A 27,819-nucleotide genomic window follows, 5' to 3' on the forward strand; every position below is an offset into this window, starting at 1 on the left:
CGAACCTCTCAGCCAATCCATTTGTGGCTGGATGATACGGGGCGGATGTGTAATGCCTTACCCCATTCCTTTTCATAAATCTTCGAAACTCTTCGGACACAAACTGTGGTCCGTTATCAGAGCAAATCTGCTCTGGCAAGCCGTTCCTGGCAAAAATGGTCCGTAGGACTGCAAGAGTTTTCTCCGTGGTGGTGGAGGACATTTTGATCACCTCAGGCCATTTCGAGTGCGCATCCACGGCTATTAAAAACATCGAGTCCATGAATGGACCAGCAAAATCAATATGCACCCGTTGCCATGGAGATGAGGGCCACTCCCATGGGTGTAGAGGGGCCTGTGGTGGTGCATTTTGGACCTTCTGGCATCCTGAGCAGCTCTTTGTCAGGTCCTCGATTTGCTGATCGATCCCCGGCCACCACACATAAGCCCTAGCTAGGCTTTTCATTTTCACCCCTCCCAGATGACCTTCGTGAAGCTCATTGAGCACTCTCTCCCTTAACTTGGGTGGAATTACCACTCGGGATCCACACATCAAGGTCCCCTGGCATACTGACAGCTGTTCTCTTCTGGATGAGAATGCTGGCAACAGTGAGTCGCCATGTGCTGGCCATCCCTTCACCGTCAAATCATATACCTGAGACAGTGTCGGGTGATTTCGGGTCTCCTTCTCTATACCAGCGTTAGTTACTGGCAAGCATTCAATTATAGTCGAATGAAATATTTCGACAGGATCCACTGCTGGTGCTTCCTCCACAGTAGGCAGTGGCAGGCGTGATAGCCCATCAGCGTTTCCATGCTGTTTCGTGCCCTTATACTCGATTTCATATTGGTGTGCCCCTAGAAAAAGGGACCATCTTTGTAGCCGTTGCGCAGTCATCACCGGAACGCCCGTCTTTGGATTAAAGATGGAGACAAGTGGTTGGTGGTCAGTCAGCAAGGTGAACTTCTGCCCGTGCAGATAGTGATTGAACTTTTTCACTCCCCACACTAGGCTGAGGGCCTCCCTGTCAATCTGGACGTAGTTACGCTCGGCTGAGGTTAGTGACCGAGACGCAAAGGCTACTGGCCTCTCCAAGCCGTCCGGGAATTTGTGCGACAGCACCGCTCCAATGCCATAAGGTGATGCATCACACGCCAACCGAATTGGTAGTGCTGGGTTGAAATGAGCCAACACCTCTTTTGATGTGATCAATGCTTTGCTCTTCTGGAAAGCTCGTTTACATTAGTCACTCCACTTCCATGGTACCCCCGTTTGCAGTAGGGTGTTCAGTGGGTGTAGTACGGTAGACAAATTCAGCAAGAACTTATGGTAGTAGTTCACCAGCCCGAGGAACGACCTCAGTTGTGACACATTTTCCGGTGCTGGAGCCTTGACTACTGCCTCAATCTTTTCAGGGGACTTATGTAACCCCTCTTCATCAATAACGTGGCCACAATACGAGATCTGCTTCTGGAAAAACTCGCATTTGTGGCGATTAGCTCGGAGCCCATATTCCTTCAATCTAGTGAGCACCTGCTCCAGGTTGGCGAGGTGATCACTGTCATTTTCGCCCGTGACCAGGATGTCGTCCAAATAACACTGGGTCCCTGGAATCCCTTGCAGGACTTGTTCCATTGCCCTTTGCCAAATAGCTGGAGCTGATGCTACCCCGAACACCAGCCGGTTGCATTGGTAGAGACCTTCGTGAGTGTTGATCGCGAGGTACTGTTTCGAGGCTTCTTCTACCTCCATTTGCAGGTACGCCTGGGCCAGATCAATCTTAGTGAAGCGTTTCCCTCCAGATAGCGAAGCGAAAATATCTTCAATCCGCGGAAGCGGATATTGTACAGTGTGAAGGACTGGGTTCACTGTCACCTTAAAGTCCCCACAGATGCAAACCTTCTTTGGTTCCCCAGGCGTATTACTCAACGACCTCTTCATTACAGGAACGATGGGTGTAGCCCACTTGCTCCAGTCCACTTTGGACAGTACTCCTGAACGTTCCAAACCTTCCAGCTCTGCTTCGACGGCTGGGCGGATCACATAAGGTACCGGTCTGGCCTTAAAAAAAACTTTGGGCTTGCATTTTCCTCTATTTTGATCGTCGCTGTTATGCCTTTTAGTGTTCCGAGTCCCTGCTGGAACACTTTTTGTGCGTCAGTTAGCATTTTTGACAGTCATCCAGGTGTGATGTCGTCATCCTTTTTGGCATCTACAGTCAGTGCTTGTATGGAATGCCAATCTAGCTGTATCTTCCGGATCCATTCACGTCCTAGTAGTGGTGGTCCTCCATCTGGCAATACATATAGGTCCATTTTTGGTGTTTCCTTGCCGTTATATATAACGTTCACCCTTATTTTTCCTTTGGGGTAGACTTTTTGCCCCGTGTACATCTTCAAGATAATCTTTGTATCTCTCAAGGGTATATGTGAGAATAGCCGCTTGTAGTCCCTTCGGTTTATGACTGTTAGGGCTGATCCTGTGTCCAATTCCATTTTCACTTGGACTCCTGCTATCTTCAACGTGACCCAGATAGTTTGGTGATCCTCCGTTTTGATCACATTATGTAGTTTCAGACAACCCAGCTCCTTGCTTCCGGAGTCTGTATCACTCTTCTGTTCGTCTGAACTACTCTGTCACCTTATGTACCTTCTTGTACTTCTCTTGTGGAGATTTATTGCTGCTGGTTTTATTTCCTGACCTGCATACTCTTGCTATGTGTCCTACTTTTCCACACTGTCTGCACACTTTGTCCTTGAACCAGCAATCATTATGGTCGTGTGTTGTTCTGCCGCAGTGATAGCACTTCACTGTTCCGTATGACATTTCATTTGTGCCATATTCTTGCGGTCTCCATTGTATCTCTGCAGTGCCCCGTGCTGCTGCTTCATGTGATACTGCAATGCTGAAAGCCTTGTCCAGCGTAAGATCCTTTTCTGATAGAAGCCGTTTCTGGGTTCCTTCACTTTGAAGCCCACACACAAACTTGTCCCTTAAGGTATCTGCTAGTCCCGTTCCAAACTGGCAGTGTTTCGATAGCTTGCGCAGTTCTGTTAAATACTCAGCATTACTTTCATCTTTATGCTGGTTCCTTTTGTGAAACTTAAATCTTTCTGCTATCAGCAGCGGTGTGGGGTTTAAGTGGTCCTGTAGGATTGACACTATGTTTTTAAAATCCTTTTCTACTGGCTTCTCTGGGGTTACTAGGTTTCGTAGTAAGCCATACGTTTTTGCACCCATTGAATTCAACAATACCAGCGCTTTCTTGTCATCTGGCACTTCATTCGCCTTGCAGTATACTTCTATGTGTTCGACATATGTCGTCCAATCTTCAACTTCATTGTCGAACGCTGTGATGCTGCCACTCTTCGGCATTTTTGGGTGTGGTTAGACTGGCTTAAAATGGCATCTCCCACGCTTTCCTTTCTTCCCCGCTGCGGCTTAAAATGGCGTCTCCCGCGCTGCTGCCAATGCCGCTCTCGGCGGTCCTCGTGGCAAATGGCGACGCCCTGTGGGTTTCGCGTGCTGCTCCTGCGCTGCTGCCAACGCCGCTCTCTGTGGTCCTCGTGGCAATGGCAGCGCCTTGCGTTTTCCTGCGCGCCTCTCTCCCCCGTTGACGCTGCTCGGCCCTTGAACACCGGCTGCGCTCTGCTCTCTCTCGTCTCTCTCCCCCGTTGACGCCGCGCGCTCTGCCCTCTCTCTCTCCCCCGTCGAAGCTGCTCGGCCTTTTTCTGTGCTGCTCGGTCGGGCTCTAGCCCGCCGCTGTCCGGAAAGGGTCTGCGCAGTACCTGTTGCCAGCCCATTTCGTTGGACCACCATGACTGGAAAGCCAAGCCTGGCTCTCGACAGCCTCCCCTGCGATGCTCAAATCTCCGCTGGATGACTGGGCGGTTGCCCGTGGTCGATGCCTATGCTTCTGGACTCGACCTTCTTCCACTGTTCCCAGGAGCGAATCCCTGGGAGGTGATGCAGAGTTGCAGGTAGGTTCGAATCTGCCTCGTCGCCAATGTTGTGTCCTTCAATAATCAGACAACAGACTGCAGGGAACGATTCAACAGGTGTTTACTGAATGAGGGTTACTCTAGAACTATCTGTACAGATCACTACTCAGGGTTTATATACAGGTGTGGTCACTGCCGGTACTACAGTATACAGGAGCTGTAAAAAGTAGTTCTCTCCCTTAAGGTATATATACATTACAGCAACCACTTCCATGCTGGAAAGGATGGGCTCCAAGCTCTGCGCTAAGCACTGTGCAAAGTTGGTGCTGGACTCCTCCATGCTCCTTGACATTGCATGCAGGCTTTCTGGCAGGCCTGCCAATGCACCAAGCATTTTATTGTGCATATCCATCAGCCTTCTTCTGTAGACCACCCCATCAAAGTCCTCATCCGAGTCCTCTGCAGCAGAACTCGTCTCCTCCATGGGGGTAAGGACATGCAGGCACGATTGTCCCCCACCGGTTAGCTCCTGCTGCCTCCAGCTGCACGCCAACTTGTCCTGCAAGAGAGAGGGAAGTGTGCCAGTGAGTATGGGGCTATCTGTTTGAGTGATGTGGTTGAATAGCTGGTAGTGTGTGCAAGCTGAGATGTGGTGGGAGGCTTGCAGTAGTGCTAAGTGTGTGAGGGTGAAGTGGAGCTATGAATGTTAGGTATGAATCCTGATTGATAGAGCTTGTTGGTAGCTGAGTGATAGGGGTATGGTGCATTGAGCAGTGTCTGAGGCTAGTGGTGCAGTTGGTGGGATATGGCATCTGAAGATAAATTCACTGACTTTGACCACTCATGTGAGGTCATTGAACTTTTTGTGGCACTGCATCCAGATCCTCGGGGCTTGACGCCTGACATTGACCACCACGGCTATCTGCTCCGACTGCCTTCTGAACGTTTGTCTGGATGGCCTCCTGACCCCCCGTGGATACAGCACTTCTCTCCTCCTTTCCGCCTCCTTCACCAAGGCCTCCAGTGCAGCATCAGAGAACCTTGGTGCATACACTCTCCCAGGTTGTGCCATTATTCACGTTAAGAGTGACTTTCCTCCACCTTCTCCAGCCACAATGCATCTCCCCTTTAAAAAGTGCAGGCTAGCTTTAACTTGTGCTAGTCTCTTGCGATTTTGGGCCCCCGCTGAGGTGTGCAGCCACTCAACAGCGTGGTTAGCGCTGGCTGGACGCTACAATCATGGTAATGAGCCGGCAGCACAAAGTTGGCATGCTGCCTGCATTACATTGAATGGGAGGTGGGGTAATCACGCATCGCGAGCCCCACGCCTGTTTCAGGGGTTACCCAGTTTAGCTCCCCATAGCTCTTACATTTTATTTGCTATTTGTAGGCACAGAGTTGGATGATTTTATCTGGTCAAAATTTGTAGTGAAATTGCAAACATGGGGGTCGGGTTTCCACTTGTTTCCGCCAGTAATATCAGCGCAATCTGAGTAATCGGCCGAACCAGCTCAAAAGATTGGAGAATTTTAAACGTGAGTCACGCCCAAAGCCACTTATATTTGTGTTTTTCATGATCTTTTCCGCTGGTTTAAGATTCAATTCACCCGGATGAGGCCACACCCACAAAACTGGCCACGGCCCCAGGTTGAAATTGCGACCTTCCGCCAGTTTCACTGGTTAGGAAAGGTTCAATAAATTGCATTCATTTTCTTAGGCGCACAGACAGTATTAGACATGTTTTAAAAGTTTCTTCATATCAAGAATTTTTTTAATTTACTAAGAAACTGGCTAGTGTACGCCAATGGAGTATTGTGCACAGTTCTGGTCTCCATACTATAAAAAGGATATAGCAGCACTGCAGAAAGTGCAAACATTTTTTATAAGGGTGATACTAGATCTGAGAGATTACATCTATTGGGAAAGATTGAACAGGTTGGGACTTTTTTCTTTAGAAAAGAGAAGATTTAGAGGTGACCTGATGGAGGTCTTTAAAATTATGAAGGGGCTGGAGAGGGTAGATGTGGAGTGAATGTTTCCACTTGTGGGAGAATCCAGAACTAGGGGCTGTAAATACAAAATATTTCCCTATTGGATTTATTTGTAACTAAGGAGAAATTTCTCTACTCGGAGAGTGGTTAAAATGTGAAACACACTACCACAGGAAGTGGTTGAGGCAAATAGCTTAGATGCTTTCAAAAGGAAACTAGATGAGTACATGAGAGAAAAAGGAATAGAAAGATATGCTGAAAGGCTGAGATGAGGTAGATGGAATGTGAGGAGGCTCGTGTGGAGTATAAACACCAGCACTGACTAGTTGGGCCGAATGGTCTGATCCTGTGCTATATATTCGATATAATGAAACTATTAAATGGTTCAGTGTAGATTTTATTAAAGCCATTTTCAGTGATTTTAAATCAGGTTACTCACAGGTGGAGGGCTGGACACTCTTAATAAAAAAACTTATTTTTGGTGATAAACTCTTTTTTAGCTGGATTAATAAAATTGTACCAGGTTACCACTTTTAAATATATCAAGGAATACTTTTTAATGGAAAGGGAAAAAAAGAAACAATTACGCTCGATTATACTGCCCGATTGTGCTGGTTCATTGAGATTTTAAGTTTGTAACTGTGCAAGTTAATTTTAGCGAAAACCTGAACTGTAATCTAACAAGCACAATTTATGCACAATGTCCTGATTGTGCCCAAAGCGGAAACTCTACCGCAATTTTGCTACTTATAGTGGAAATAGAAAATCTTTCCTGGTTTTTAAATCTGTAACCTTTGAACCATTTATCCAAATTTACCAACTGGCAATTATTTGTTATGGACATTAATCAATTACTGCCAAGAAAGATTCTGGTAACAAAATGAGATTTGCTAAAAATGAATCTTCATGCACAGGTTACTTGAGTGCTGAAAGCTTAAAGGCTACTCTCGACCACTGAAGGAAAGTTGAGCCTGCTTAAGGGTGCCTTGAGGATGATGTAATGTTACAACACTCGAGGGAACCAGGCAAAGGCCTAAATAAGCCTGTCGTGACAAGCACAGTATTTAGCAGAAAAGTATACGATTGCAGTGCAAAAAGCTTTAAGGATAGTTTTTATAAATTCACTCTCCTGGCGCAGCACTTTATACGCCAGGAGCATACATTGAGAATTCGGGTACAGACATCAGTGGACATCCACATTTTCCATTCATTAAAATGAATGACTGAATAATCCTGTGGGGTATACTGACCTCCGTGCCGGAATTCCCAATATGTACTTCCGGCATGAGAAGTTCTGTGCATGTAGTTAGAATTCGTAAAATCTACCTCTTAAAGGATGCCTGAACAGCAGTGTGGACATGACGGGTAAATTGAGGGCAGGCTGGCAGATTGTACTCGAGTGTCCAGCCTCTCATTAATTTGGCAATAAAATAGTCAAGCACTCCTTCTGTTGCTTAAATAACAATGTATCGCTCTCTATTCATGAAACTCTTCCTCCTTCAATAAAAAAAGCAGTTAAGCAACATGTAAATCATAATTCTTCAAAGGAAGGTTTTCCATCTCGAAGAAATAATACTCAGCTTTACTGAGATTTAAGATACCGCCTTCACATGTGAGCCACTCACTAGTTTGCAAGGCCAATTTATACTGGCACCTCCAAAACCTGATGAAATTAATGTGTTTGGTGACAATTGCATGATGTCACAGCATAAGCACACAAGTGTTACGTCAATTTTGGAGGTAATGAATATTTTCTTGTTTACATTATGTCCAGGAGTGATAACCACTGCATAGAATGATACAGCACAGAAGGAAGCCATTCGGCCCATTGTGTCTGTGCCGGCTCTTTGGTAGAGCTATACAATTAATCCTATTCCCCTGCTCTTTCCCCATAGACCTGCAAATGTTTTTCCTTCAAGTATTTATCCAATTCCCTTTTGAAAGTTACCATTAAATCTGCTTCCAACACCCTTTCAGGCAGTGCATTCCAGATCAAAACAACTCTGTCTAAAAAAAAGTTTCCTAATGTCATCTCTGGTTCTTTTGCCAATCACCTTAAATCTGTGTCCTCTGGTTTCCGACCCTTCTGCCACCGGAAACAGTTTCCCCTTATTTACTCTTATCAAAACTGTTCATGATTTTGAACACCTCCATCATATCTCCTCTTAACCTTCTCTGCTCTGAGGGGAACAACCCCAGCTTCTCCAGTCTCTCCACATAACTGAAGTTCCTCATCCCTGGCACCATGCTAGTAAATCTCTTCTGCACCCTCTCCAAGGCCTTGACATCCTTCCTAAAATGTGGTGCTCGGAATTGAACACAATACTCCAGCTGAGGCCTAACCAGTGTTTATAAAGGTTTGTACTCTATGCCTCTATTAATAAAGCCAAGGATTAAAAAAAAAATCTCAACTTGTCCTGCCACCTTCAAAGATTTGTGTACAGACACCCCCAGGTCTCTCCGTTCCTGCACCCCCTTTAATATTGTACCATTTAGTTTATATTGCCTGAGTGATGATTTTAGATATGATTTAAAAAATCCTCTTTAACATTGTTTAATTTTTCCATTTGGGACCCAAACTAATCAGAAGACCTTGTTCACACTGCAGTCTGCAGGCCAGGTCTCAAACCACCTGGTGGTTTGCTGGGTTTTAACTTTTGGGTCTGCAGATCGATTCAATTGGACTGTTCACAAACCACGTTCGGCCTTGCAGTGAGATGGTAAGTGAATTCACTCTTAACGAACTGTCCTTCTGGCACCTACCTTTGTAACTTCTCGCAAAGTACGTGGAAGTCAGCCTTTTTTTGGACTGAGGCCAAACCTAAATTCCTGCCAACTGTCTCAAGAGGAGGTAGACAGCAATGTATGAGTATATAAATGTTCATTTGTATGGAGAACACCCCGTTAGCTACCCGAGATGACGAGATTGTGATTCTTTCCCCAGTTCATGTTGGCTATGCATCCTGGCCCTACTTACCCATCATAGTAACAGGGAAATGTACTCAAACAGTAAAAATAAACGTGTCAAAAGAGGGGAAGCAAAAGGAGAAGCTGCAACTTAGATCTGGCAACCCAACTTCATGTAGATCTTTACCAATAAAGAATAAGTATACTGCTATTACACTTTAATGTTTGGGAAAGGTGTGCAAAAATAAGGTGGTGGCTGCCTTATACAAGTCCAGAAAAACTAGAAGCACTCAGCATCTGTGGAGAACACAGACGAGTTGGCATTTCAATAGTGGACCCATTGTTGGAACTGAAGATATGACAGAAGAACAGCACTTAAAAAAGGAACAGAATAAAATAACAGCATTCAATACTTTGCAGTTTTCTGGCCTTAATATGGGCTTTAATAACATTGGACATTAACTACAGCTTCACGTTCTCTTTAACAGGAAGTGCTGGCAAAGCAGGATGGGTGTGTTGGCATTTACGGAGTGGGGTGGGAAACGGGTTGGTGCTCGAGGTGGTGATCCTTTGTTAGTATATTTCACTGATGGAGCAATCTGCACTCTTGGTGTCAACCTGCTATTTTATTCTCCCCGACATCTGGGCCACGGGAGCCTTCTCCCCTTTGCCAGTTTTTCATGTTTCCATTTCTAACTGCCTTACCACCCATCATTTGTTTTCAGTGCCTCATATATGTCTTTAATTTCTTTGATTTCTCTCATTATGCCTCCTATTGTCTTAAGCAAATATCACTCTGCCGTTTAACCATCCGTTTTTCAAGTAAGCACTTCACGTGTGCGCGTGTGTATGTACGCATGCATATTTTCCCTTCCCTTTGTTCTGCCCCTTTTTAAATGCTATTCATAAAACACTGGTTCGGCCTCAACTAGAGAATTGTGTCCAATTCTGGGCACTGTACTTTAGGAAGGATGTGAAGGCCTTAGAGAGAGTGCAGAAAAGATTTACAAGAATGATTCCAGGGATGAGGGATTTCAGTTACATGGACAGATTGGAGAAGCTGGGGTTGTTCTCCTTAGAGCAGAGAAGGTTGAGAGGAGATTTGATAGAGGTGTTCAAAATCATGAGGGGTCTAGATTGAGAGAAACTGCTCCCATTGGTGGAAGGGTCAAAAACCAGAGGACAGAGAGTTAAGGTGATTGGCAGAAGAGAGGCGACATGAGGAAAAACTTTTTTATGCAGCGAGTGGTTATGATCTGGAATGCACTGCTTGAAAGGGTGGTGGAGACAGATTAAATCGTGGCTTTTAAAAGGGAATTGGATAAGTACCTGAAGGAAAAAAATTTGCAGGACTACGGGGAAAGGGCAGGGGGAGTGGGACTCTCTGAAGTTCTCTTGGAGACCTGGCACGGGCTCGACGGGCCGAATGGCCCTCTTCTGTGCTGTAGCCATTCTATGATTCATCTGTAACATCCATCAGTTCTGATGAAGGGTTTACACCTGAAATGTTAATATGTGTTCTCTCCACAAATATTGACTAAGTGTTTCCAGCACTTTGTACTTTTGTTTCTGATTTTCAGCATCAGTTTGTTTATTTTATTCCACAAAAAGCCAAGCTGCAGGCAGAAGAGTTGCCTTTTACTGCAAGTAAGATGTTCACAATTTATTACAATTGCCTAGACTTGTCTGAGTAGGTAGATCTTTTAAATCTCACAGCATTTGTATACCAAAATAGTCACCAAGATTACTTTTAGTTTTAAAAAAAAATATGTACTACTAGTATTAATAGCAGGGTTCTAGTGATTCCATACATTTTTCAGTTTTAGTTTACAGCAACATACATTAGAGCTTTTACTGAAAGTCCGTTTTGAATGTTATATGACAGAAACCCTATGCATCATGAAACTGCAAAAGAAGGTAAAGATACTGATGGGAAAACATCTCATGCAAGGAAATCTGGTTTCATAGTGGTTGAAAAACAATATTCCCTTTAATTAAAGGAGTAAACAGTGTGAGCACTTTCCTGCAACAATAAGATGGTGGCTATACACATTTTGCGAGGTTTTAGAGCTCTTGCAGCTCTTAAAAAGGTTTTCAGCAACAGACATAAAGGGCTGATGGAATATTTATAGCAGCACAGACCAAAATCCTGTTACACATGAGTTCTGTAGAGTACTTCCTGGAGAGTATATGTACGAAATAAAGACAGAAGTTAATTAACCCATGCCAGGAGCATATTGTCTTGATCTGGGTGGGCAAATTTCTATTTCCCTGAAGAATATTATTCCATTTGGGGAGTTGCCAAATGTTTAGAACCGTGGCAGTCTTAACCAGTATGGGGCATTGATATGACCTTTGCTTCTTCACTCCAAACCTTCTGTAGGGCAGGAGATTAACATAAACGGGAAAAGCCCACAGAGACAGCTAATTCCAAAATCCCGCATTCACGGCAGGGAAGCTGCGCTGAAAGGGACGTGGATTGGAGTTACAACTACAACATTGTTGCCCTAATTCCCCAGTCCATGCTCCCTGAGAGCGTGATTCCCCATTTGACAACCTGAAATTAGTCCAATCATGAAAGAGAGCATCTAATTGGAAACTACCTGTCCAACAGGGTATGGAACAAAGAAAGTGATGCTCCCCCAGTTTCATTGAAGTGATAACTATAGTTTGGTGAACCAGATCTTTGAAACACATGCAGTAGAAATACAGTTCCACATAAGAAGGCAGAAGATCGGCCATTTTGTTAGCCTTTGCCACTCATTTTTTTAGTCCCAATTCCTGATCTTTTCTCCATATCCCTGAATACTTTTGCTTCCCAAGTAAGTTCTCATCAAATCTGTTAATTGATTCTGCACCTATGGCCTACTGATGCAGTGCATTTCACATTCTTACAATTTTTTGCGTGAAGCGGTTTTTATTTCTTTTTAACTGGCTTAGTTCAAATTTAAGGTATTTGTTTAATTCCCTTTCTAGAGGATAGAGTTGTTCCCCGCTACCCTCTCAATTCCTTTTGTTATTTTAGAGACTGCAGTTAGATCATTCCTTAACATCCTCATCTCTAGTGAATATAATTCAAGTTTACCCACTCTCTCCTCATTGCTCACTTCCTTCGTCCATCACTAGACTTTCTTCAAGGCCAGCACATCCTTCTTAAGGTGATTATTCCCTTGGGGTAAGATCAGCAGGACCAGGTGGATCCAAGGTGGAATCCAATGGAAGTTCAAAACCAAATCAATCTTCATCAGTAGACTTTGTAACCTGATATCCGAACCTCAACAGATCTGCAGTTCTCCACTGTGCACTGTTCACCAACACAACCTGTAGACTGAGGGGCTGTGACTCCAGATAACTGGGAGTCAATTCCTTAATGAATAGGGTGGCCTTAGATGAGTACTGGTAAGCTGGGTGAATTTATATGGTTAAGCTCTAGCAGTATTTCTACACACGCTTTTACATCCCCAAGCCTTAGATCTATCAACAGGTATGTAATTTCTCTGGATTTAGGTAAGTGGGATGTCGCTCTATGGGCAGAGTGTGTATACTTCATATCAGGCAAACAGAAACTTTACATGTAGCTTGCAGAGTTTGAAGATACTTAAACACAGTGATGGGCTTCTATGCACTTCAGACATGAAGAAATCCCCAAGGTGGAGCACCCAAGATATCTAGTATTAAATGCGTGGCATACTGGGTGATACTTACTACCCGTCATACTGTAGGCAGGAGACCACCACTGGGAACTTATAGGAATGGTCCCTCGCACTCAGAAGTGCTTAGGAGAGGCGGGGGGGGGGGGAGGAAATGTCAGGAAGGTATCGCAGTCAGGAAGCGGGTAGGGAAGCTCGGGGCAATGGTGACCCAAGGTTTCCTGTGGAGCTCAGATGGGCAACTCCTTCTCCCCCTGATCCGCAAGGAAATAGTAAAAAAATCATTAAATTTTTTGGCCCTCTCATGGTTCCGGATCCACTTGCCGCCAGGTCCGGCACTGGGTGGAGCGGCTGCGATTCTTGGTTGAAATTGCATTGCAACTCTTAGCTTATCCCTCCCCAACAGCTGCATTTATATCTAGAAAGAAACCAAAGGCAATTCGAAATACCCATTCAAGTTGAAAGGAATATAGATACAAAGTGCTACTCTGGTGGTCACTTGGGAAATAAACAGCATGCCGAAATCATTCCTAAGCACTGAGATTTCCTGAATGTGAATGTATAGAATACCTAAACATAATTAAATCCACAACACTTGAATGCCTTGGAGTTTAATGTTGCCTAATTAACCAAAATAGCTTAGATCTAATGAATGAACACAGATTCTGTTACTGAAAGATTAAAAAAAACACCTTCTCAAGTGTTTTTACTTTTTGGCATTTTTACTGAGACAGGGGAGACACCAGCGATGTTACATCTGCCATCACCAATTTAGCAATAATGAAATTGTTGGTGGTGACGGGGTTAAATATGACTGACCCATATTTATCTATTAACTGCAGGGATGAAAATTTTGGTGGCTTTTCATTTAATCTTCGGCCTCAGAGACAAGATCCTTGGTGGCTGAAAAATTATTTACTCTGAATCCTCTCGCCCCTCTGTAAACCTAGCAATAACTAGTACAATTATTTTCCTTCTTGCTCATGTTAATGATGAACTGCACAAGTATTAAGGTTATTAATGGGCCAGATATTCCGATTCCCTACGGGTGTGTACACGCGCTCTGTACTCACCTGAGGGACATCGGAAATGCCGGTTTCAGGCATGCACAGCACATGCGCTGGAAACCGGCATTTCCGATCTGTCAAGAAAGCTCTTGACAGATCCTCCAGCTGCCCTGGAGAAGGGCTTCTGCGGAGGGAGAGTTCCGCTTTTTGGAGACCCTCCGCCCGCAGAAAAACCCTTACAATTCCTGCGCCTGGTAAAAGCAGGCGTAAGGCCTGCTTTTACCAGGATAAGAGTTGAAAAAAGTTTTTAAAAATTTCCCACTGATTTATCATTTAAAAATACTTCACGAAAATGGTAAGTTTATTTTTAGCCCCGTAAAAAACTTTAATTATTTTTTTCAAAAATTTAAAGTTTTGTTTAAAATAGTTAATTTATTTGTACTTTCAAGTCATTTTAAAAATGTGATGTTTTTTTAAAATTTATTTAAAGTTTTACTATGTTTTGGGGGTGATCGCCATTCATATATTTGACAGGTCTTCCTGTCAAATGTATGAAGTGAGATTCCCTTCTCTGATTGGCTCCCCATGGCCCACGTGATCCCAGGGACGTTGCGAACTACCTGCACCTCTGGGATACGTGGGCCCTACACACCGGCAGTTTGGAGAGGCCCAGCATCGGAACTGTGCGCCTCCCGGGAGCCCTCAGGTCAGGGCGCAGATTTTTCCAGATCGCAGCGCTCCGCCCGCAGGAGGCCTGCGAATGGAATATCTGGGCCAATAAGTCTAAGATACGCAATGACTCTGTGTGATTGTAGCACAGCAGATTAGACTATATTAAGTTAAGATACATAAAACAATTATACTTTCGTAGCAACAATCCAGGCAAAAAAAAAGATGGGATTTCCAAGCATGTTAAAAGTGCATTGTTAGGATTAGTTTATGGATTATCACTACTTACAGTAGTCCATGATGAGGTCTCCAGACCAGCTTTTAAACAAACGGTGATCACCACAAACTGTGGAGAAATGAAAGATGTAAATGGTAAGTAACACTGCACCATCAACACGTGAAATTCTATCAAAGAATGTAGTCACCACAATAAATAAGTGTTGTGGTTTGTAATTTCTGTGGACATAAAGGTCCCGAGAATCCTCGGAACACAATCCTGACATAACTGCTGGGATCACACCCACTGGTGCCTTCCAGCGATGACTCTGCTGTAATTTGTGGGTTTCAGTGGAGGGCACCTAACCTGCATGGGTCAGGCAGGTGAAAGTGCAACTGTGAGCAGATCTTCAGCTGACCCATGCAGCATCTGTCTGCCATGGGGGAGTTTTCCAAGGCCTCGTCCCGGTCATATTCCTTTCGGCCCTCTTCGGGGGTTCAGGCGCTTCCCTGGCCTCGCCACCCCCACCCGCCTCCAACCCCAGCAGGATCCACTTGTATCTATCTGAAGGCTGGTACGCCTCACCTCACTTGCCATACCAGCCTCCAGAACTGCACATGGTATTACTGATCCAGTAATCGGAAACTCCTAATTTTGTGAATCTCTGCTCCGACGACATTCACCTTGTAAGTGGCGGACAGAGACGCCGCTCCTTACAAGACATGGCAGAAATGTCAGAGACCCAGTGCCATCAGGACCCGCCCTTTTCTGGTAGGTTCCTCCCGCTGAAGTTATGGCAGGTGGCGGACAGATTTCCTGTGCATACTTCTGGTGAAATTCAGAAATCTGAATTTCTTTTCTTCTCAACAAATGTTCAGGTTTAAAGCATGCACAATCCTTTGAGGTATAACAATTTCAACCAACAGTGAAATGAAAGTAATGAGTTAAGGTTTCCTGAGCACAATGCCGACTTTCTCCCTCCAGATGTAATCCGGTAATTCTCCTCCCACCCTCCCGAGGCTACGACAACACAGTTCTTGTGCAATTCTCACCTGTTCACTGTTGTTCTCTTCACAGTGTTCAATAGCAGAAAACACAAGGGAGAGATGAATTTTCAACTAATACATCAAAAGCTTTGTGTCTGATTGAGAGAGGCCAGTAACTATACTAGAAATATTAATTACTGTACTCAATCTAGCTGTCAGTTGTGAGATCCGTGTGAGAAGTGATTTTTTTAAAAAAAAGCTCTGTTCAAAAGAATAAAAACCAATTAAGCTTGTTTAAACAGAGACATTTTAATCCTGATAAATGCAAAAACCTAAATAAAAATGACACTGCACTGCAGACTTCAAATATTAGGACTGCATTCAAAATCCAGGCTTCCTTCATTATTAGTACTTTGATCAGCTGTGTTTTTATCAGGACTTTAACTGGAACATCTAGGCTTCTGTCTCTGCCTGCACATTTTTTGCACTGCAGGTTCTGCATCACTGGAGTTGATGCTTGTGTGAGGTTTTAAGATGTGTATCTGTAAAGCAATCACAATTCCTTGAATTTTCTCTAACAGGCAGCACTTTGTGTAACCTTAGAGCGTATTGCCCCCTTAACAGCCAACATATTCACCTTTGAGGGATGGAGGCTCATTACGTCAGGCAGTAAATGACCTCAGTGACTCCTGTGGCTGTTAACTTTTTGGCAGTGCTTTTAGCAGATCTTTCCAAAACGTTCAGCTATTTTATGGGGTATACTGGGTTAAGTGCAAGATGAATTCTGAGATGTGGGATGGCACTTTATGATGCTGGGAGGGAAACAGTTCTGATCTTCTCAAATTTCACAGTAGTCAGTTGAAATTTCTGACCTTTCATCGTCATCAACAGCTCCCCATCATGATTCCCAGTAGGTCAGTGCAGCAGGTTTTCCAATGGCTGCATATGCATAGTGTCTCCTTTTGTGGTCAACTACTGGGACTCGTATTCCATCTCATTTCCTTGTCTCCATTTTTGTTATTGTACTAAACTTGCTCAGGTTTCAGCTGTCCCACCTCTGTCTGATAATATAATCTCTTAATGTTCAGGTACTCTCAGTGTGCATATAGCTGTATGTAGCATATAGTCATTATGTAGAATTTGAGGCCACAGAAATGACGGAACCAAAAATAGGAAATTAAGTCTCAAAATGCCCATTTACAATTCCATAAATGTGTTCTTAGCCTTTGCACTATGGTACTTTTTTTTCCAAGTAGCTTTACAACTTTTCACTTAAAAGTCCACTGCTAGAGCAATATGGTTGTGATAAATCATCATTGTAGCAGCAATAAATCATAATTGTAGCAGCATCATGGAGAAAAGGATAGACCGAGTAATTACAGGCCAGTCAGCCTAACCTCGGTGGTGGGAAAATTATTGGAAAAAATTCTGAAGGACAGGATAAATCTTCATTTAGAAAGACACAGATTAATCGAGGATAGTCAGCACGAATTTGTTAAGGGAAGGTCGTGTCTGACTAACTTGACTGAATTTTTTGAGGAGGTAACAAGGAGGGTAGATGAGGGTAGTGCATTTGATGTAGTGTATATGGACTTTAGCAAGGCTTTTGATGAGGTACCACATGGCAGACTGGTCACAAAGTTAAAAGCCCATGGGATCCAGGGCAAAGTGTCAAGTTGGATTCAAAACTGGCTCAGAGACAGGAAGCAGAGGGTAATGGTTGATGGGTATTTTTGTGACTGGAAGGCTGTTTCCAGTGGGGTTCCGCAGGGCTCAGTACTAGGTCCCTTGCTTTTTGTGGTACATATCAATGATTTGGACTTGAATATAGGGGGTATGATTAAGAAGTTTGCAGATGATACTAAAATCGGCTGTGTAGTTGATACTGAAGAAGGAAGCTGTAGACTGCAGGAAGATATCAATAAATTGGTCAGGTGGGCAGAACAGTGGCAAATGGAATTAAATCCGGAGAAGTGTGAGGTAATACATTTGGGGAGGGCTAACAAGGAAAGGGAATACACATTAAATGGTAGGACACTGAGTAGTGTAGAGGAACAAAGGGACCTTGGAGTGCATGTCCACAGATCCCTGAAGGTAGCAGACCAGGTAGATAAGGTGGTTAAGGCGGCATACGGAATGCTTGCCTTTATTATCCGTGGCATAGAATACAAGAGCAGGAGGGGTTATGCTTCAACTGTATAAAACGCTAGTTAGGCCTCAGCTAGAGTACTGCGTGCAGTTCTGGTCACCACATTACAGGAAAGATGTGATTGCACTAGAGAGGGTACAGAGGAGATTTACAAGGATGTTGCCGGGAGTAGAGAATCTCCGCTATGAGGCAAGACTGGATAGGCTGGGTCTGTTTTCCTTGTAATAGAGGAGGCTGAGGCGAGACCTTATTGAGGTGTATAAAATTATGAGGGGCATAAAGTGGATAGAAAGGACCTAATTTCCTTAGCAATGGGGTCAAAAACCAGGGGGCACAGATTTAAAGTAATTGGTGGAAGGTTTAGAGGGGAATTGAGGGGAAATTTCTTCACCCAGAGGGTTGTGCGGGTCTGGAACTCACTGCCTGAAAGGGTGGTAGAGGCAGGAACCCTAACCACATTTAAAAAGTACTTGGATGTGTACTTGGGATGCTCTAACCTGCAGGGCTACAGACTAAGGGCTGGGAAGTGGGATTAGGCTGGATAGTTCTTGTTGGACGGTGCGGACACAATGGGCCGAAAAGGCCTCCTTCCGTGCTGTAACTTTCTATGATTCTACGAATGAGTTACATCAAGAAGTGAATCCTTAATTTCTGATGTGTGGATACTAGACAGAGCACCAGTACTACTAGATATAATTGGCTATATATTTGCGAATGATGGGCATGTAATTGGCAAATGAAATTCTATACATAAATGAGGTATTACATTTTGGTAAGAAAAACAGGGAGGTCACATATTACTTGGAAAATACGAATTTAAATGGGGTAGAAGAACAAAGGTAATACAAATACAGAAATCACTGAAAGTAGCGACGCAGGTTAACAAGGCTATAAAAAAGCAAACCAAGCACTAGGTTTTATTTCTAGAGGGATTGACTTGAAAAGTAGAGAAGTTATGCTAAACTTGTATCGAACCTTGGTTAGACCACACTTGGAGTACTGCGTACAATTCTGGTCGCCATATTATAAGAAGGATATAGAGGCACTGGAAAGGGTGCAAAGAAGATTTACAAGGATGATACCAGAAATGTGAGGGTATACTTATTAGGAAAGGATGAACAGGCTGGGAAAAGGCCGAGGGATAACCTGATAGAGTTCTTTAAAATTATGAAAGGTTTTGATAGTAGATAGAGAGAGAGTGTTTCCACTTGTGGGGAAGAGCAAAACTAGAGGCCATCAATATAATAAGATAGTCACCAAGGGCTGGATTTTGCCAATGGGGAGCTTTTGGAGGCGGGATTCCCACTTGTTGGGTTTTAGCCACGCCTCCATCGACTTCTGGCCAACCCACGCTATTTTCCCTTGATTGACCTTGTTAAACCCACCCAGCGGGCTTAGCAGGCCAATTAAGGGGAAGCAGTTTACAGAGAACGTCAGCGTATGACATTTCATCTGTCAACATTTTTTAAAGACGAATTGTCATCATTTGACAGCTCTGTGAAGCTGTCAAACACTGACATTCTATGTTGCTTGATGAGTTCTTGTATTCAAGACTCATCAAACCTCTTTCTTTAGCAGAAATTAGATGGTTGTTGCATCGGAGAACGCAGCAGCCATCTGTCATCTCTGCCGGTGAGGTGCGAGACTCTCCGCATCCCCAACTCTTGAAGCCTGCAGGAAGAAACAAAGGTAAGTAAACATTTTCTATCACTTTTCACTCACCTCACATACTCACCTCTCCACACTTGCACCCATCACTTACCTTCACAGCACACTTTTGCACCCCCCCCCGACCCCCGCAGACCCACTGCTTGCCTCGCTGACCCTGGCGGGGTTTGCAGCTTTTGGGAAGCCTGCACTTGTGGGTAAAATGGGGATAATCCTCTTATCTGCCTGTTAACTACCTGCCTCTTGGGAAGATGGCACGGAGGCGGGATGGGCACCCGCCCCCAGATTCTGCCATTTTCCCGGCAGTCCCGCCTCCAAACCTGCTTCCCCAGGGCTGGCAAGATCGCGCTCCAAGAAATCAAATAGGGAATTCAGAAGGAACTTCTTTTAGTGGTGAGAATGTGGAACTCGCTACCACAGTGAGTGGTTGAAGCAAATAGTATAGATGCATTTAAGGGGAGGCTAGATAAGCACATGAGGGAAAAGGGAATAGAGGGTTATGCCGATAGAGTTAGATGAGGAAAGACAGGAGGAGGCTGGAGTGGAGCATAAACGCTGGCATGGACTGATTGAACTGAATGGCTGTATATCCTATGTAATCCTATAAAAGATATCTGCGATTCCCTTTCAGGGACAGGCAGGTCTTGAATCACATGTCTTGCATGTATGGTGGAACTAGATTTTCCTCCCATTTACTTTGTGTTTTGTGGTAGATTCAGGTGGACTCAGGGTGGACAGTGGAGGGAAATGGGGTGGGCAGGTTTGACACCAACTCCCTGCCTGTCCTCCCAACCGATGTGGGCGTCCTACTGCCCTCACTGCAAACCTATTTGCTGCGTATAAACTACATTAAAATAAGGTTCTGAAGTCAAAAGCTACATTTCCCTCCTCTTTTGCAGGTCATCTGGCAGCAGAAAGCAGCACCTGGATAAAATTTGTGTTGCAGGTTGCTAGGCGCCAGGAGGCAAACAGAATTACTGCTAAAGGTCTTTGTGATCAGAATTTTAGTCTGTGCAGAATTTTTTGTGCAAAACTTTTTCTGCATTTTTTTCCACCTTTCCATACTTAGCTAATTAGTGCAACATTGCTCCAGGGTTATATCCATTCATTTTATGACTCTGCAGTTCTCCACCCACCCCCCCTCCGAAATCTTTTCTCTTGGGTATTCCACTTTGCCACTGGTGAGGAGGGAGGTCTCCGAGTCCAGGCTGATCAGGCTCCATAGTTGCTGTCTGGCACCCAGTCGCAGGTACCCACCTCATCACAGAACCAGAAAGTCTTAGCTGAACCTCTCTACTCACTTGTGATCGAGGGGGCTGTGTTTCTCTCAAGGTAATAGCAGAGCTGTTCCAGCTGCTTACCCCAGATCTGGAGCCCACTTCCACCAGAAGTACCAGACTTGATGTGGCAGTGCAAGTCACTGCGGCACTCACTTCTACACCACCACTGCCTTTCAGGCAGCATCGAGAGACGTGCAATATCACCTAATCAGCTGTCCACCAGGAAAGTAACTGATACCTTCTTTGTGAAACCATAGCAGTTCATCTCCTTTCCTATGGATCTTGTACATCAATGTGAATAGGCTATCCATTTTTAAAGACTGGCTGAGTTTCCCAGGTTCAAGGGACCATTGAACAGGGCCCATGTTGCCATATTTGGCCCTTTTAAGAGATCAATCAATTTGGCCCACAGGAAAGGAGCCAATCTACAGCTGGTGTGCGATGCAAGGTACCTCATTCTGCACCTCAATGCATGATATCCAGGGAACTGCCAATATTCTGTTTTAAGCAAGTCCACAATCTCACTACTGTTCACAGGTCAAAGGCAGATGTCTGATGGTAACCAAGGCTACCCTCTGCAGCAGTGGCTGGTGATAGTGGTTCGGTACCCAAGGAACACCAATACAATGAGGCTTATGGTGCCACCAGGATTGTCATTGAGCAAACCATAGGAATTCTGAAGGCGTACTTCAGGTGACTGGCAAAACACTTGAGTATAGTCCGGAGTCTTTTGCATCGCTGTGGTCTGCTGCATGCTACACAACTCTGCCACCTGCAAAGGACTACTGATTAATTGCCTAGAGGACAACAGGGAAGGTGACCAGGGCTAGAAGACTCAGCAACTAGCTGAGCACTTACTTGAGGAAGTGCAGGAACAGGAGGAACCTTTCCCAGTTGCCTCAGAGATTCAGGCATAACTCATAAGTGACACTACCAGTTAAAAAAGTTCTGTGCCCACTGAATAATCAATCCTACCATCATGGCTTTCAATTGGAAACTACACCACCTTATTAATATGCTCAAATGTAGTTCTCCTCCACAACTTTCATTTGGAAATATTCGGTTCCTTTCACCCACGTTGCCACAAATTAATCTGCATATAAAACATCAGTGTGAACAATCCTTCAGTGGAGATGCAAAATGTCATAATTTCTTAAGTTTTCTACCACCATGCCTCCTCTTGATGCCTAAAGTTGTGCGTTCTTCTAAACCAGGCCTCCTATGTTTCAGTGCTCTCTCAATGTCAGGAGGTGTCTGACTGTTTTTCCCAAGCAGGACCTTTAGGGACTGGGGTGATCAGAGTCTCTGGATGCTTTCTGTCATATGTGCAGGCATCGGAGGGGCTGGTGCGAGGGCTCACATGTAGCACTGTCCTGGGAGACAGCAATCCCAATGGCAATCCTGCCACAAAGGAAAATCTAGGCCAATGTCCAATTCATGTGCCTCTATAGATATGATGCTCAAGTTAGCTCTCACTGAAGATAAATCATGCAGGGCTCTTAAGGATTTCATATGCTTGACAAGAAATCTGAATAGCATCCTTAATCTTTGAGAAACTTTCTGGTTATAGATTATGGCAATCTCTCCCCTCAAAGCTAACCATATCACTCACTGCATGAACCATAGTGGATTGTACAGCAGTCGAATGCTTAATTATCTTCTGTAGTGGAATCCATTAAAGCCATTTAGGAGTTCAAGATACCATGTAGATCAGCAGGTTCCTAAAAGGACTTCAGGTGACTGGCAAAGCACTCCAGTATAGTCCAGAGTCTTTTGCATCGCTGTGGTCTGCTGCATTTCCAATTGAAAGCCATGGTGGTAGGATTGATCTTCAATCTTGGGTCTATGGAAAGCTTTAATGCTCCACTTGTTGATCCAATACCACTCAAGGCCTTGAATTTGTGCTCAACATCTGTAGATAGATTCTTCTGCTCATTCACCTGCAACAAATGTCTCAAATACACTTTTCTCAGTAGTGCTAATTTCCTGCTCCCTTGTTGGTGACTCAACCAATGTTTGTGATGCTGGTTAAATTTTGTGCCAATGACTCATTTTTGAGTTCTGGGCAAAAGGTATTATTAATGCGTGTTTTGTGGTAATGGTGGCAGGTCCGGGTCGATCTGTTAAGAATAAAATGAAAAATGAAATTTTCATATACTCACAGATAAACAATTAAAAATATAGGCACTGTTTATATAAATATACATTTCTATGTATTAACTGAATTTGGAAAATAATAGGAAACATGTTTATGCTGTATAACATTTATTTAGAAAATTAAAACTGCTCTACATCATTTATAAAAAATATTGGAGTAGAAAATACTTACTAGATCTGTACATTTTCCAACCCGTAACTGCAGTAGAAATCAGCTGGGGGCCATCTCTATTGCTGCAGGCCAAATTTTCAGCGATTGTAGTCCTCCTATGGTTGGATAACTTTTTCTTTGGCACCATTTTGGCATTTCTTCCTGGTAATCAACTGTTTCTTGTTTTAGGGAATTTAGCTCATTACTGTACATGCTTTGTGGTTCTTAAAAATGAAAAAACTTCTACCCACCACCACCTTTACCACCACTAGCTCTGCTCAGTAAATTTTGGTTTCCTGGGCACTTTAAACATTCTTTCCAAAACTACCCAACCAGCATTGCCGGAAGAATTTTTGCTCCATCTTGTTTTTTTCGTTAAATTGGAAAAACCTGAAGGGCCAAGTACCACAGTGCAGGAAAAAGATGAACTGAATATTTATCTCATTGCTGTTTGTAGGATCCAGCAAAAATGGTTCCCATGTTTGTATATAACAATAGCCACTGCATTTCAAAGTAATTCATTGTATTTGAAATATTTAAGGTGAGACGTGGCAGGAAATGATGAGAGGATTTACAGAAATAGCTCAATCCAAAGGCTGGGAGTAAATTCAACATAAAAGGATACAGAATGCTCAGAAAGATAGAAGTGACAAAGGTGTAGCTTTATTTGTTTTATTATTTGGAATTTAATTTTTTGCCTTATCCTGAAATTTTTTTTTAAAACAGTCTAGAACTAACAAACCGACAGAAGTCTGGGCTAACAGCAGGAAATTACTATAGAAATCAAACATTTTTTTTTCTTAGTTTATGGGATGTGGGCGTCGCTGGAAAGGCCAGCATTTATTGCCCATCCCTAATTGCCCTAGAGAAGGTGGTGGCGAGTCGCCTTCTTGAACCGCTGCAGTCCTTGTGGTGAAGGTACTCCCACAGTGCTGTTAGGGAGGCAGTTCCAGGATTTTGACCCAACGACGATGAAGGATCGGCAATATACTTCTAAGTCAGGATGGTGTGTGTCTTGGAGGGGAACTTGGAGGTGGTGGTGTTCCCATGCGTCTGCTGCCCTGTCCTTCTAGGTGGAAGAAGTTGCGGGTTTGGGAGGTGCTGCCGAAGAAGCCTTGGCGAGTTGCTGCAGTGCATCTTGTAGATGGTATACACTGCAGCCATGGTACGCTGGTGGTGGAGGGAGTGAATGTTTAAGGTGGTAGATGGGGTGCCAATCAAGCAGGCTGCTTTGTCCTGGATGGTGCTGAGCTTCGAGTGTTGTTGGCATTGCACGCATTCAGGCAAGTGGAGAGTATTCCATCACACTCCTTACTTGTGCCTTGTAGATGGTAGAAAGGCTTTGGGGAGTCAGGTGGTGAGTCACTCGCCGCAGAATACCTAGCCTCTGACCTGCTCTTGCTGCCACAGTATTTATGTGGCTGGTCCAGTTAAGTTTCTGATCAATGATGACCCCCCAGGATGTTGATGGTGGGGGATTTGGCGATGATAATGCCATTTAATATCAAGCGGCGGTGGTTGGACTCTCCCTTGTTGGAGATAGTAATTGCCTGGCACGTGTGTGGCGTGAATGTTACCTGCCACTTATCAGCCCAAGCCTGAACGTCGTCCAGGTCTTGTTGCATGCGGGCATGGACTGCTTCATTATTTGAGGAGTTGTGAATGGCACTGAACACTGCAGTCATCAGCGAACATCCCCATTTCTGACCTTATGTTGGAGGGAAGGTCATTGATGAAGCAGCTGAAGATGATTGAGCCTAGGACTCTGCCCTGAGGAACTCCTGCAGCGATGTCCTGGGACTGTGATGATTGTCCTTCAATCACCACAACCATCTTCCTTTGTGCTAGGTATGACTCCAGCCAGTGGAAAGTTTGCTCTCCGATACCCATCAACATCAGTTTTACTAGGGCTCCTTCATGCCACACTCGGTCAAATGCAGCCTTGATGTAAGGGCAGTCACTCTCACTTCTCCTCTGGAATTCAGCTACATTGTCCATGTTTGGATCAAGGCTGTAATGAAGTCGGGAGCCGAGTGGTCTTGGCGGAACCCAAACTGGGCATCAGTGAGCCAGTTACTGGTGAGTAAGTGCCGCTTGACAGCACGGACGATGACACCTTCCATCACTTTGCTGATGATTCAGAGTAGACTGATGGGGCGGTAATTGGCCGGATTGGATTTGTCCTGCTTTTTGTGGACAGGACATTCCTGGGCAGTTTTCCACATTGTCGGATAGATGCCAGTGTTGTAGATGTACTGGGAACAGCTTGGCTAGAGGTGCAGCTAGTTCTGGAGCACAAGTCTTCAGCACGATAGCCGGGATGTTGTTGGGGCCCATAGCCTTTGCTGTATCCAGTGTGCTCAGCCATTTCTTGATATCACGTGGAGTGAATCAAATTGCCTGAAGGCTGGCTTCTGTGATGGTGGGGACCTCAGGAGGAGGCCAATATGGATCATCCACTCGGCACTTCTGGCTGAAGATGGTTGCAAATGCTTCAGCCTTGTCTTTTGCACTCATGTGCTGGGCTCCACCATCATTGAGGATGGGGATATTCTTGGAGCCTCCTCCTCCCGTTAGTTGTTTAATGGTCCACCACCATTCACGACTGGATGTGGCAGGACTGCAGAGCTTTGATCTGATCCGTTGATTGTGGGATCGCTTAGCCCTGTCTATAGCATGCTGCTTCCACTTTTTAGCATGCATGTAGTCCTGTGTTGCAGCTTCCCCAGGTTGGCACCTCATTTTTAGGTACGCCTGGTGCTGCTCCTGGCATGCTCTTCTACACTCCTGATCGAACCAGGGTTGGTCCCCTGGCTTGATGGTAATGGTAGAGTGAGGGATGTGCTGGGCCCAGATTGTGGTGGAATACAATTCTGCTGCTGCTGATGGCCCACAGCGCCTCATGCATGCCCAGTTTTGAGCTGCTAGACCCGTTCTGAATCTATCCCATTTAGCAGAGTGTTAGTGCCACACAACACGATGGAGGGTGTCATCAGTGTGAAAACGGAACTTCGTCTCCACAATGACTGTGCGGTGGTCACTGTTACCAATACCATCATGGACAGAGATTGGAGAGGACGAGGTCAAGTAGGTTTTTCTCTCATCACCTGTCGCAGGCCCAGACTGGCAGCTATGTCCTTCAGGACTCGGCTAGCTCGGTCAGTAGTGGTGCTACTGAGCCACTCTTGGTGATGGACATTGAAGTCCCCCACCCAGAGTACATTCTGTGTCCTTGCTACTCTCAGTGCTTCTTCCAAGTGGTGTTCAACATGGAGGAGTACTGATTCATCAGCTGAGGGAGGGCGGTAGGTGGTAATCAGCAGAGGTTTCCTTGCCCATGCTTGACCTGAAGCCATGAGACTTCTTGGGGTCCGGAGTCAATGTTGAGGACTCCCAGGGCCACTCCTTCCCAACTATATACCACTGTGCGCCACCCCTGGTAAGTCTGTCCTGCCAGTTGGATGGAGAAGTTTGGGACATTGGCTGAAAGCTATGATTCTGTGAGTATGACGATGTCAGGCTGTTGTTTGACTAGTCTGCGGGACAGGTCTCCCAATTTTGGCGCAAGTCCCCAGATGTTGGTGAGGAGGACTTTGCAGGGTTGACTGGGCTGGGTGTGCCGTTGCCGTGTCCGTAGCTGGTGCCGAGGTCGATGCCGGGTGGTCCGTCTGGTTTCATTTTTATTATTTTATTTTGTAGCGGTTTTTGTTGAAACTGAGTGGCTTGCTAGGCCATTTCAGAGGGCAGTTAAGAGTCAACTACATTGCTGTGGGTCTGGAGTCACATCTAGGCCAGACCAGGTAAGGACAGCAGATTTCCTTCCCTAAAAGACATTAGTGAACCAGATGTTTTTTTTTGACAATCCGATAGTTTCATGGTTACCATTACTGATACTAGCTTTTTATTCCAAATTTATTTAATTAAATGAATTTAAATTCCCCAGACCTCTGGATTACTAGCCCAGTGACATTATCACTATGCTACCATTCAAAGAACTGATTTAAATCAAAAGCTAATGGGGGCAGAAATTCCGATCCCTATGGGTGGGTACGCGCTGTGTACTCACCTGTAGGGACATTGGAAATGCCAGTTTCAGGCATGCACTGCGCATGTGCTGGAAACTGGCATTTCCGATCTGTCAAGAAAGCTCTTGACAGATCCTCCGGCTGCGCTGGAGAAGGGCCTCTGCGGGTGGAGAGTTCTGTTTTTTGGAGACCCTCCGCCCGCAGAAAACACTTACAATTCTTGCGCTTGTAAAAGCAGGTGCAAGGCCTGCTTTTACCAGGATAAGAGTTGAAAAAAGTGGGAAAAAAATGTTTTTCCACTGATTTATCATTTAAAAAATACTTTAAAGAAAGGTAAGTTTATTTTTAGCCCCGTTAAAAACTTTAATTTTTTTTTCAAAAATTTACATTTTTGTTTAAAATAGTTAATTTATGTAATTTAGTCATTTTAAAAATGTGATTAAAAAAAAATTTATTTGAAGTTTTACTATGTTTTGGGGGTGATCTCTATTCATATATTTGACAGGTCTTCCTGTCAAATCTAGGAATGGAGATTCCCTTCTCTGATTGGCTCCCCATGGCCCATGCGATCCCAGGGACGCTGCAAACCGCCTGCGCCTCTGGGATACGTGGGCCCTGCACACCGGCAGTTTGGAGAGGCCCAGGTAAGGAACTCTGTGCCTCCCGGGAGCCCTCCGGTCCAAGCGCAGATTTTTCCAAATTGCAGCCCTCCGCCCGCGGGAGGCCTACGAACGGAATTTCTGGGCCAATATGTGGTTGAAATAATTTTGCAAGTATGGTGGTAGAGATGAATGGGAGATGAAAATTCAGTCAGATGCTAAAGTGAGTGAGCCAAGCTTCGATGGGTTGAATGGCCTTTGGCCTTTCTCGAAAGAAAACGCTGTACTTCCCTTCCTAATTATTGAATCAATGTCAAAAATCCAGGAAGTGTAAGCTGACTGTTTATGGCAATTGAATTTGCACTTGCTGTTGTCTCAGTTTCTAATCACCAGCCAAAGCTCAGTCAGAAGTCACCTGTTGTAACACGTTTGAAGAGCTAAC

At 44.6% G+C, this 27,819-nt stretch overlaps 1 protein-coding gene across 2 annotated transcripts in view; it reads right to left on the reverse strand.

Moving 5' to 3' along the window:
* The window catches only part of atp8a1 (ATPase phospholipid transporting 8A1), a 546,817-nt gene that overhangs the window by 51,962 nt on the left and 467,036 nt on the right, over window positions 1-27,819 (reverse strand). The window contains exons 31-32 of one of the 2 annotated variants that reach the window (XM_085969404.1): window positions 14,437-14,491; window positions 6,129-6,150 (exon numbers count right to left, since the gene is read on the reverse strand). In XM_085969404.1, coding sequence (XP_085825530.1) covers window positions 6,129-6,150; window positions 14,437-14,491 — 77 coding nt within the window. Of the gene's footprint in view, window positions 1-6,128; window positions 6,151-14,153; window positions 14,492-27,819 lie in introns of those variants that run through there. The other variant, XM_085969397.1, reaches the window with a different exon arrangement.

Source organism: Somniosus microcephalus, chromosome 2, assembly GCF_052327205.1.
Source record: "Somniosus microcephalus isolate GS21.2 chromosome 2, FLI_Smic_1.0, whole genome shotgun sequence".
Classification (NCBI taxonomy): Eukaryota; Metazoa; Chordata; class Chondrichthyes; order Squaliformes; family Somniosidae; genus Somniosus; species Somniosus microcephalus.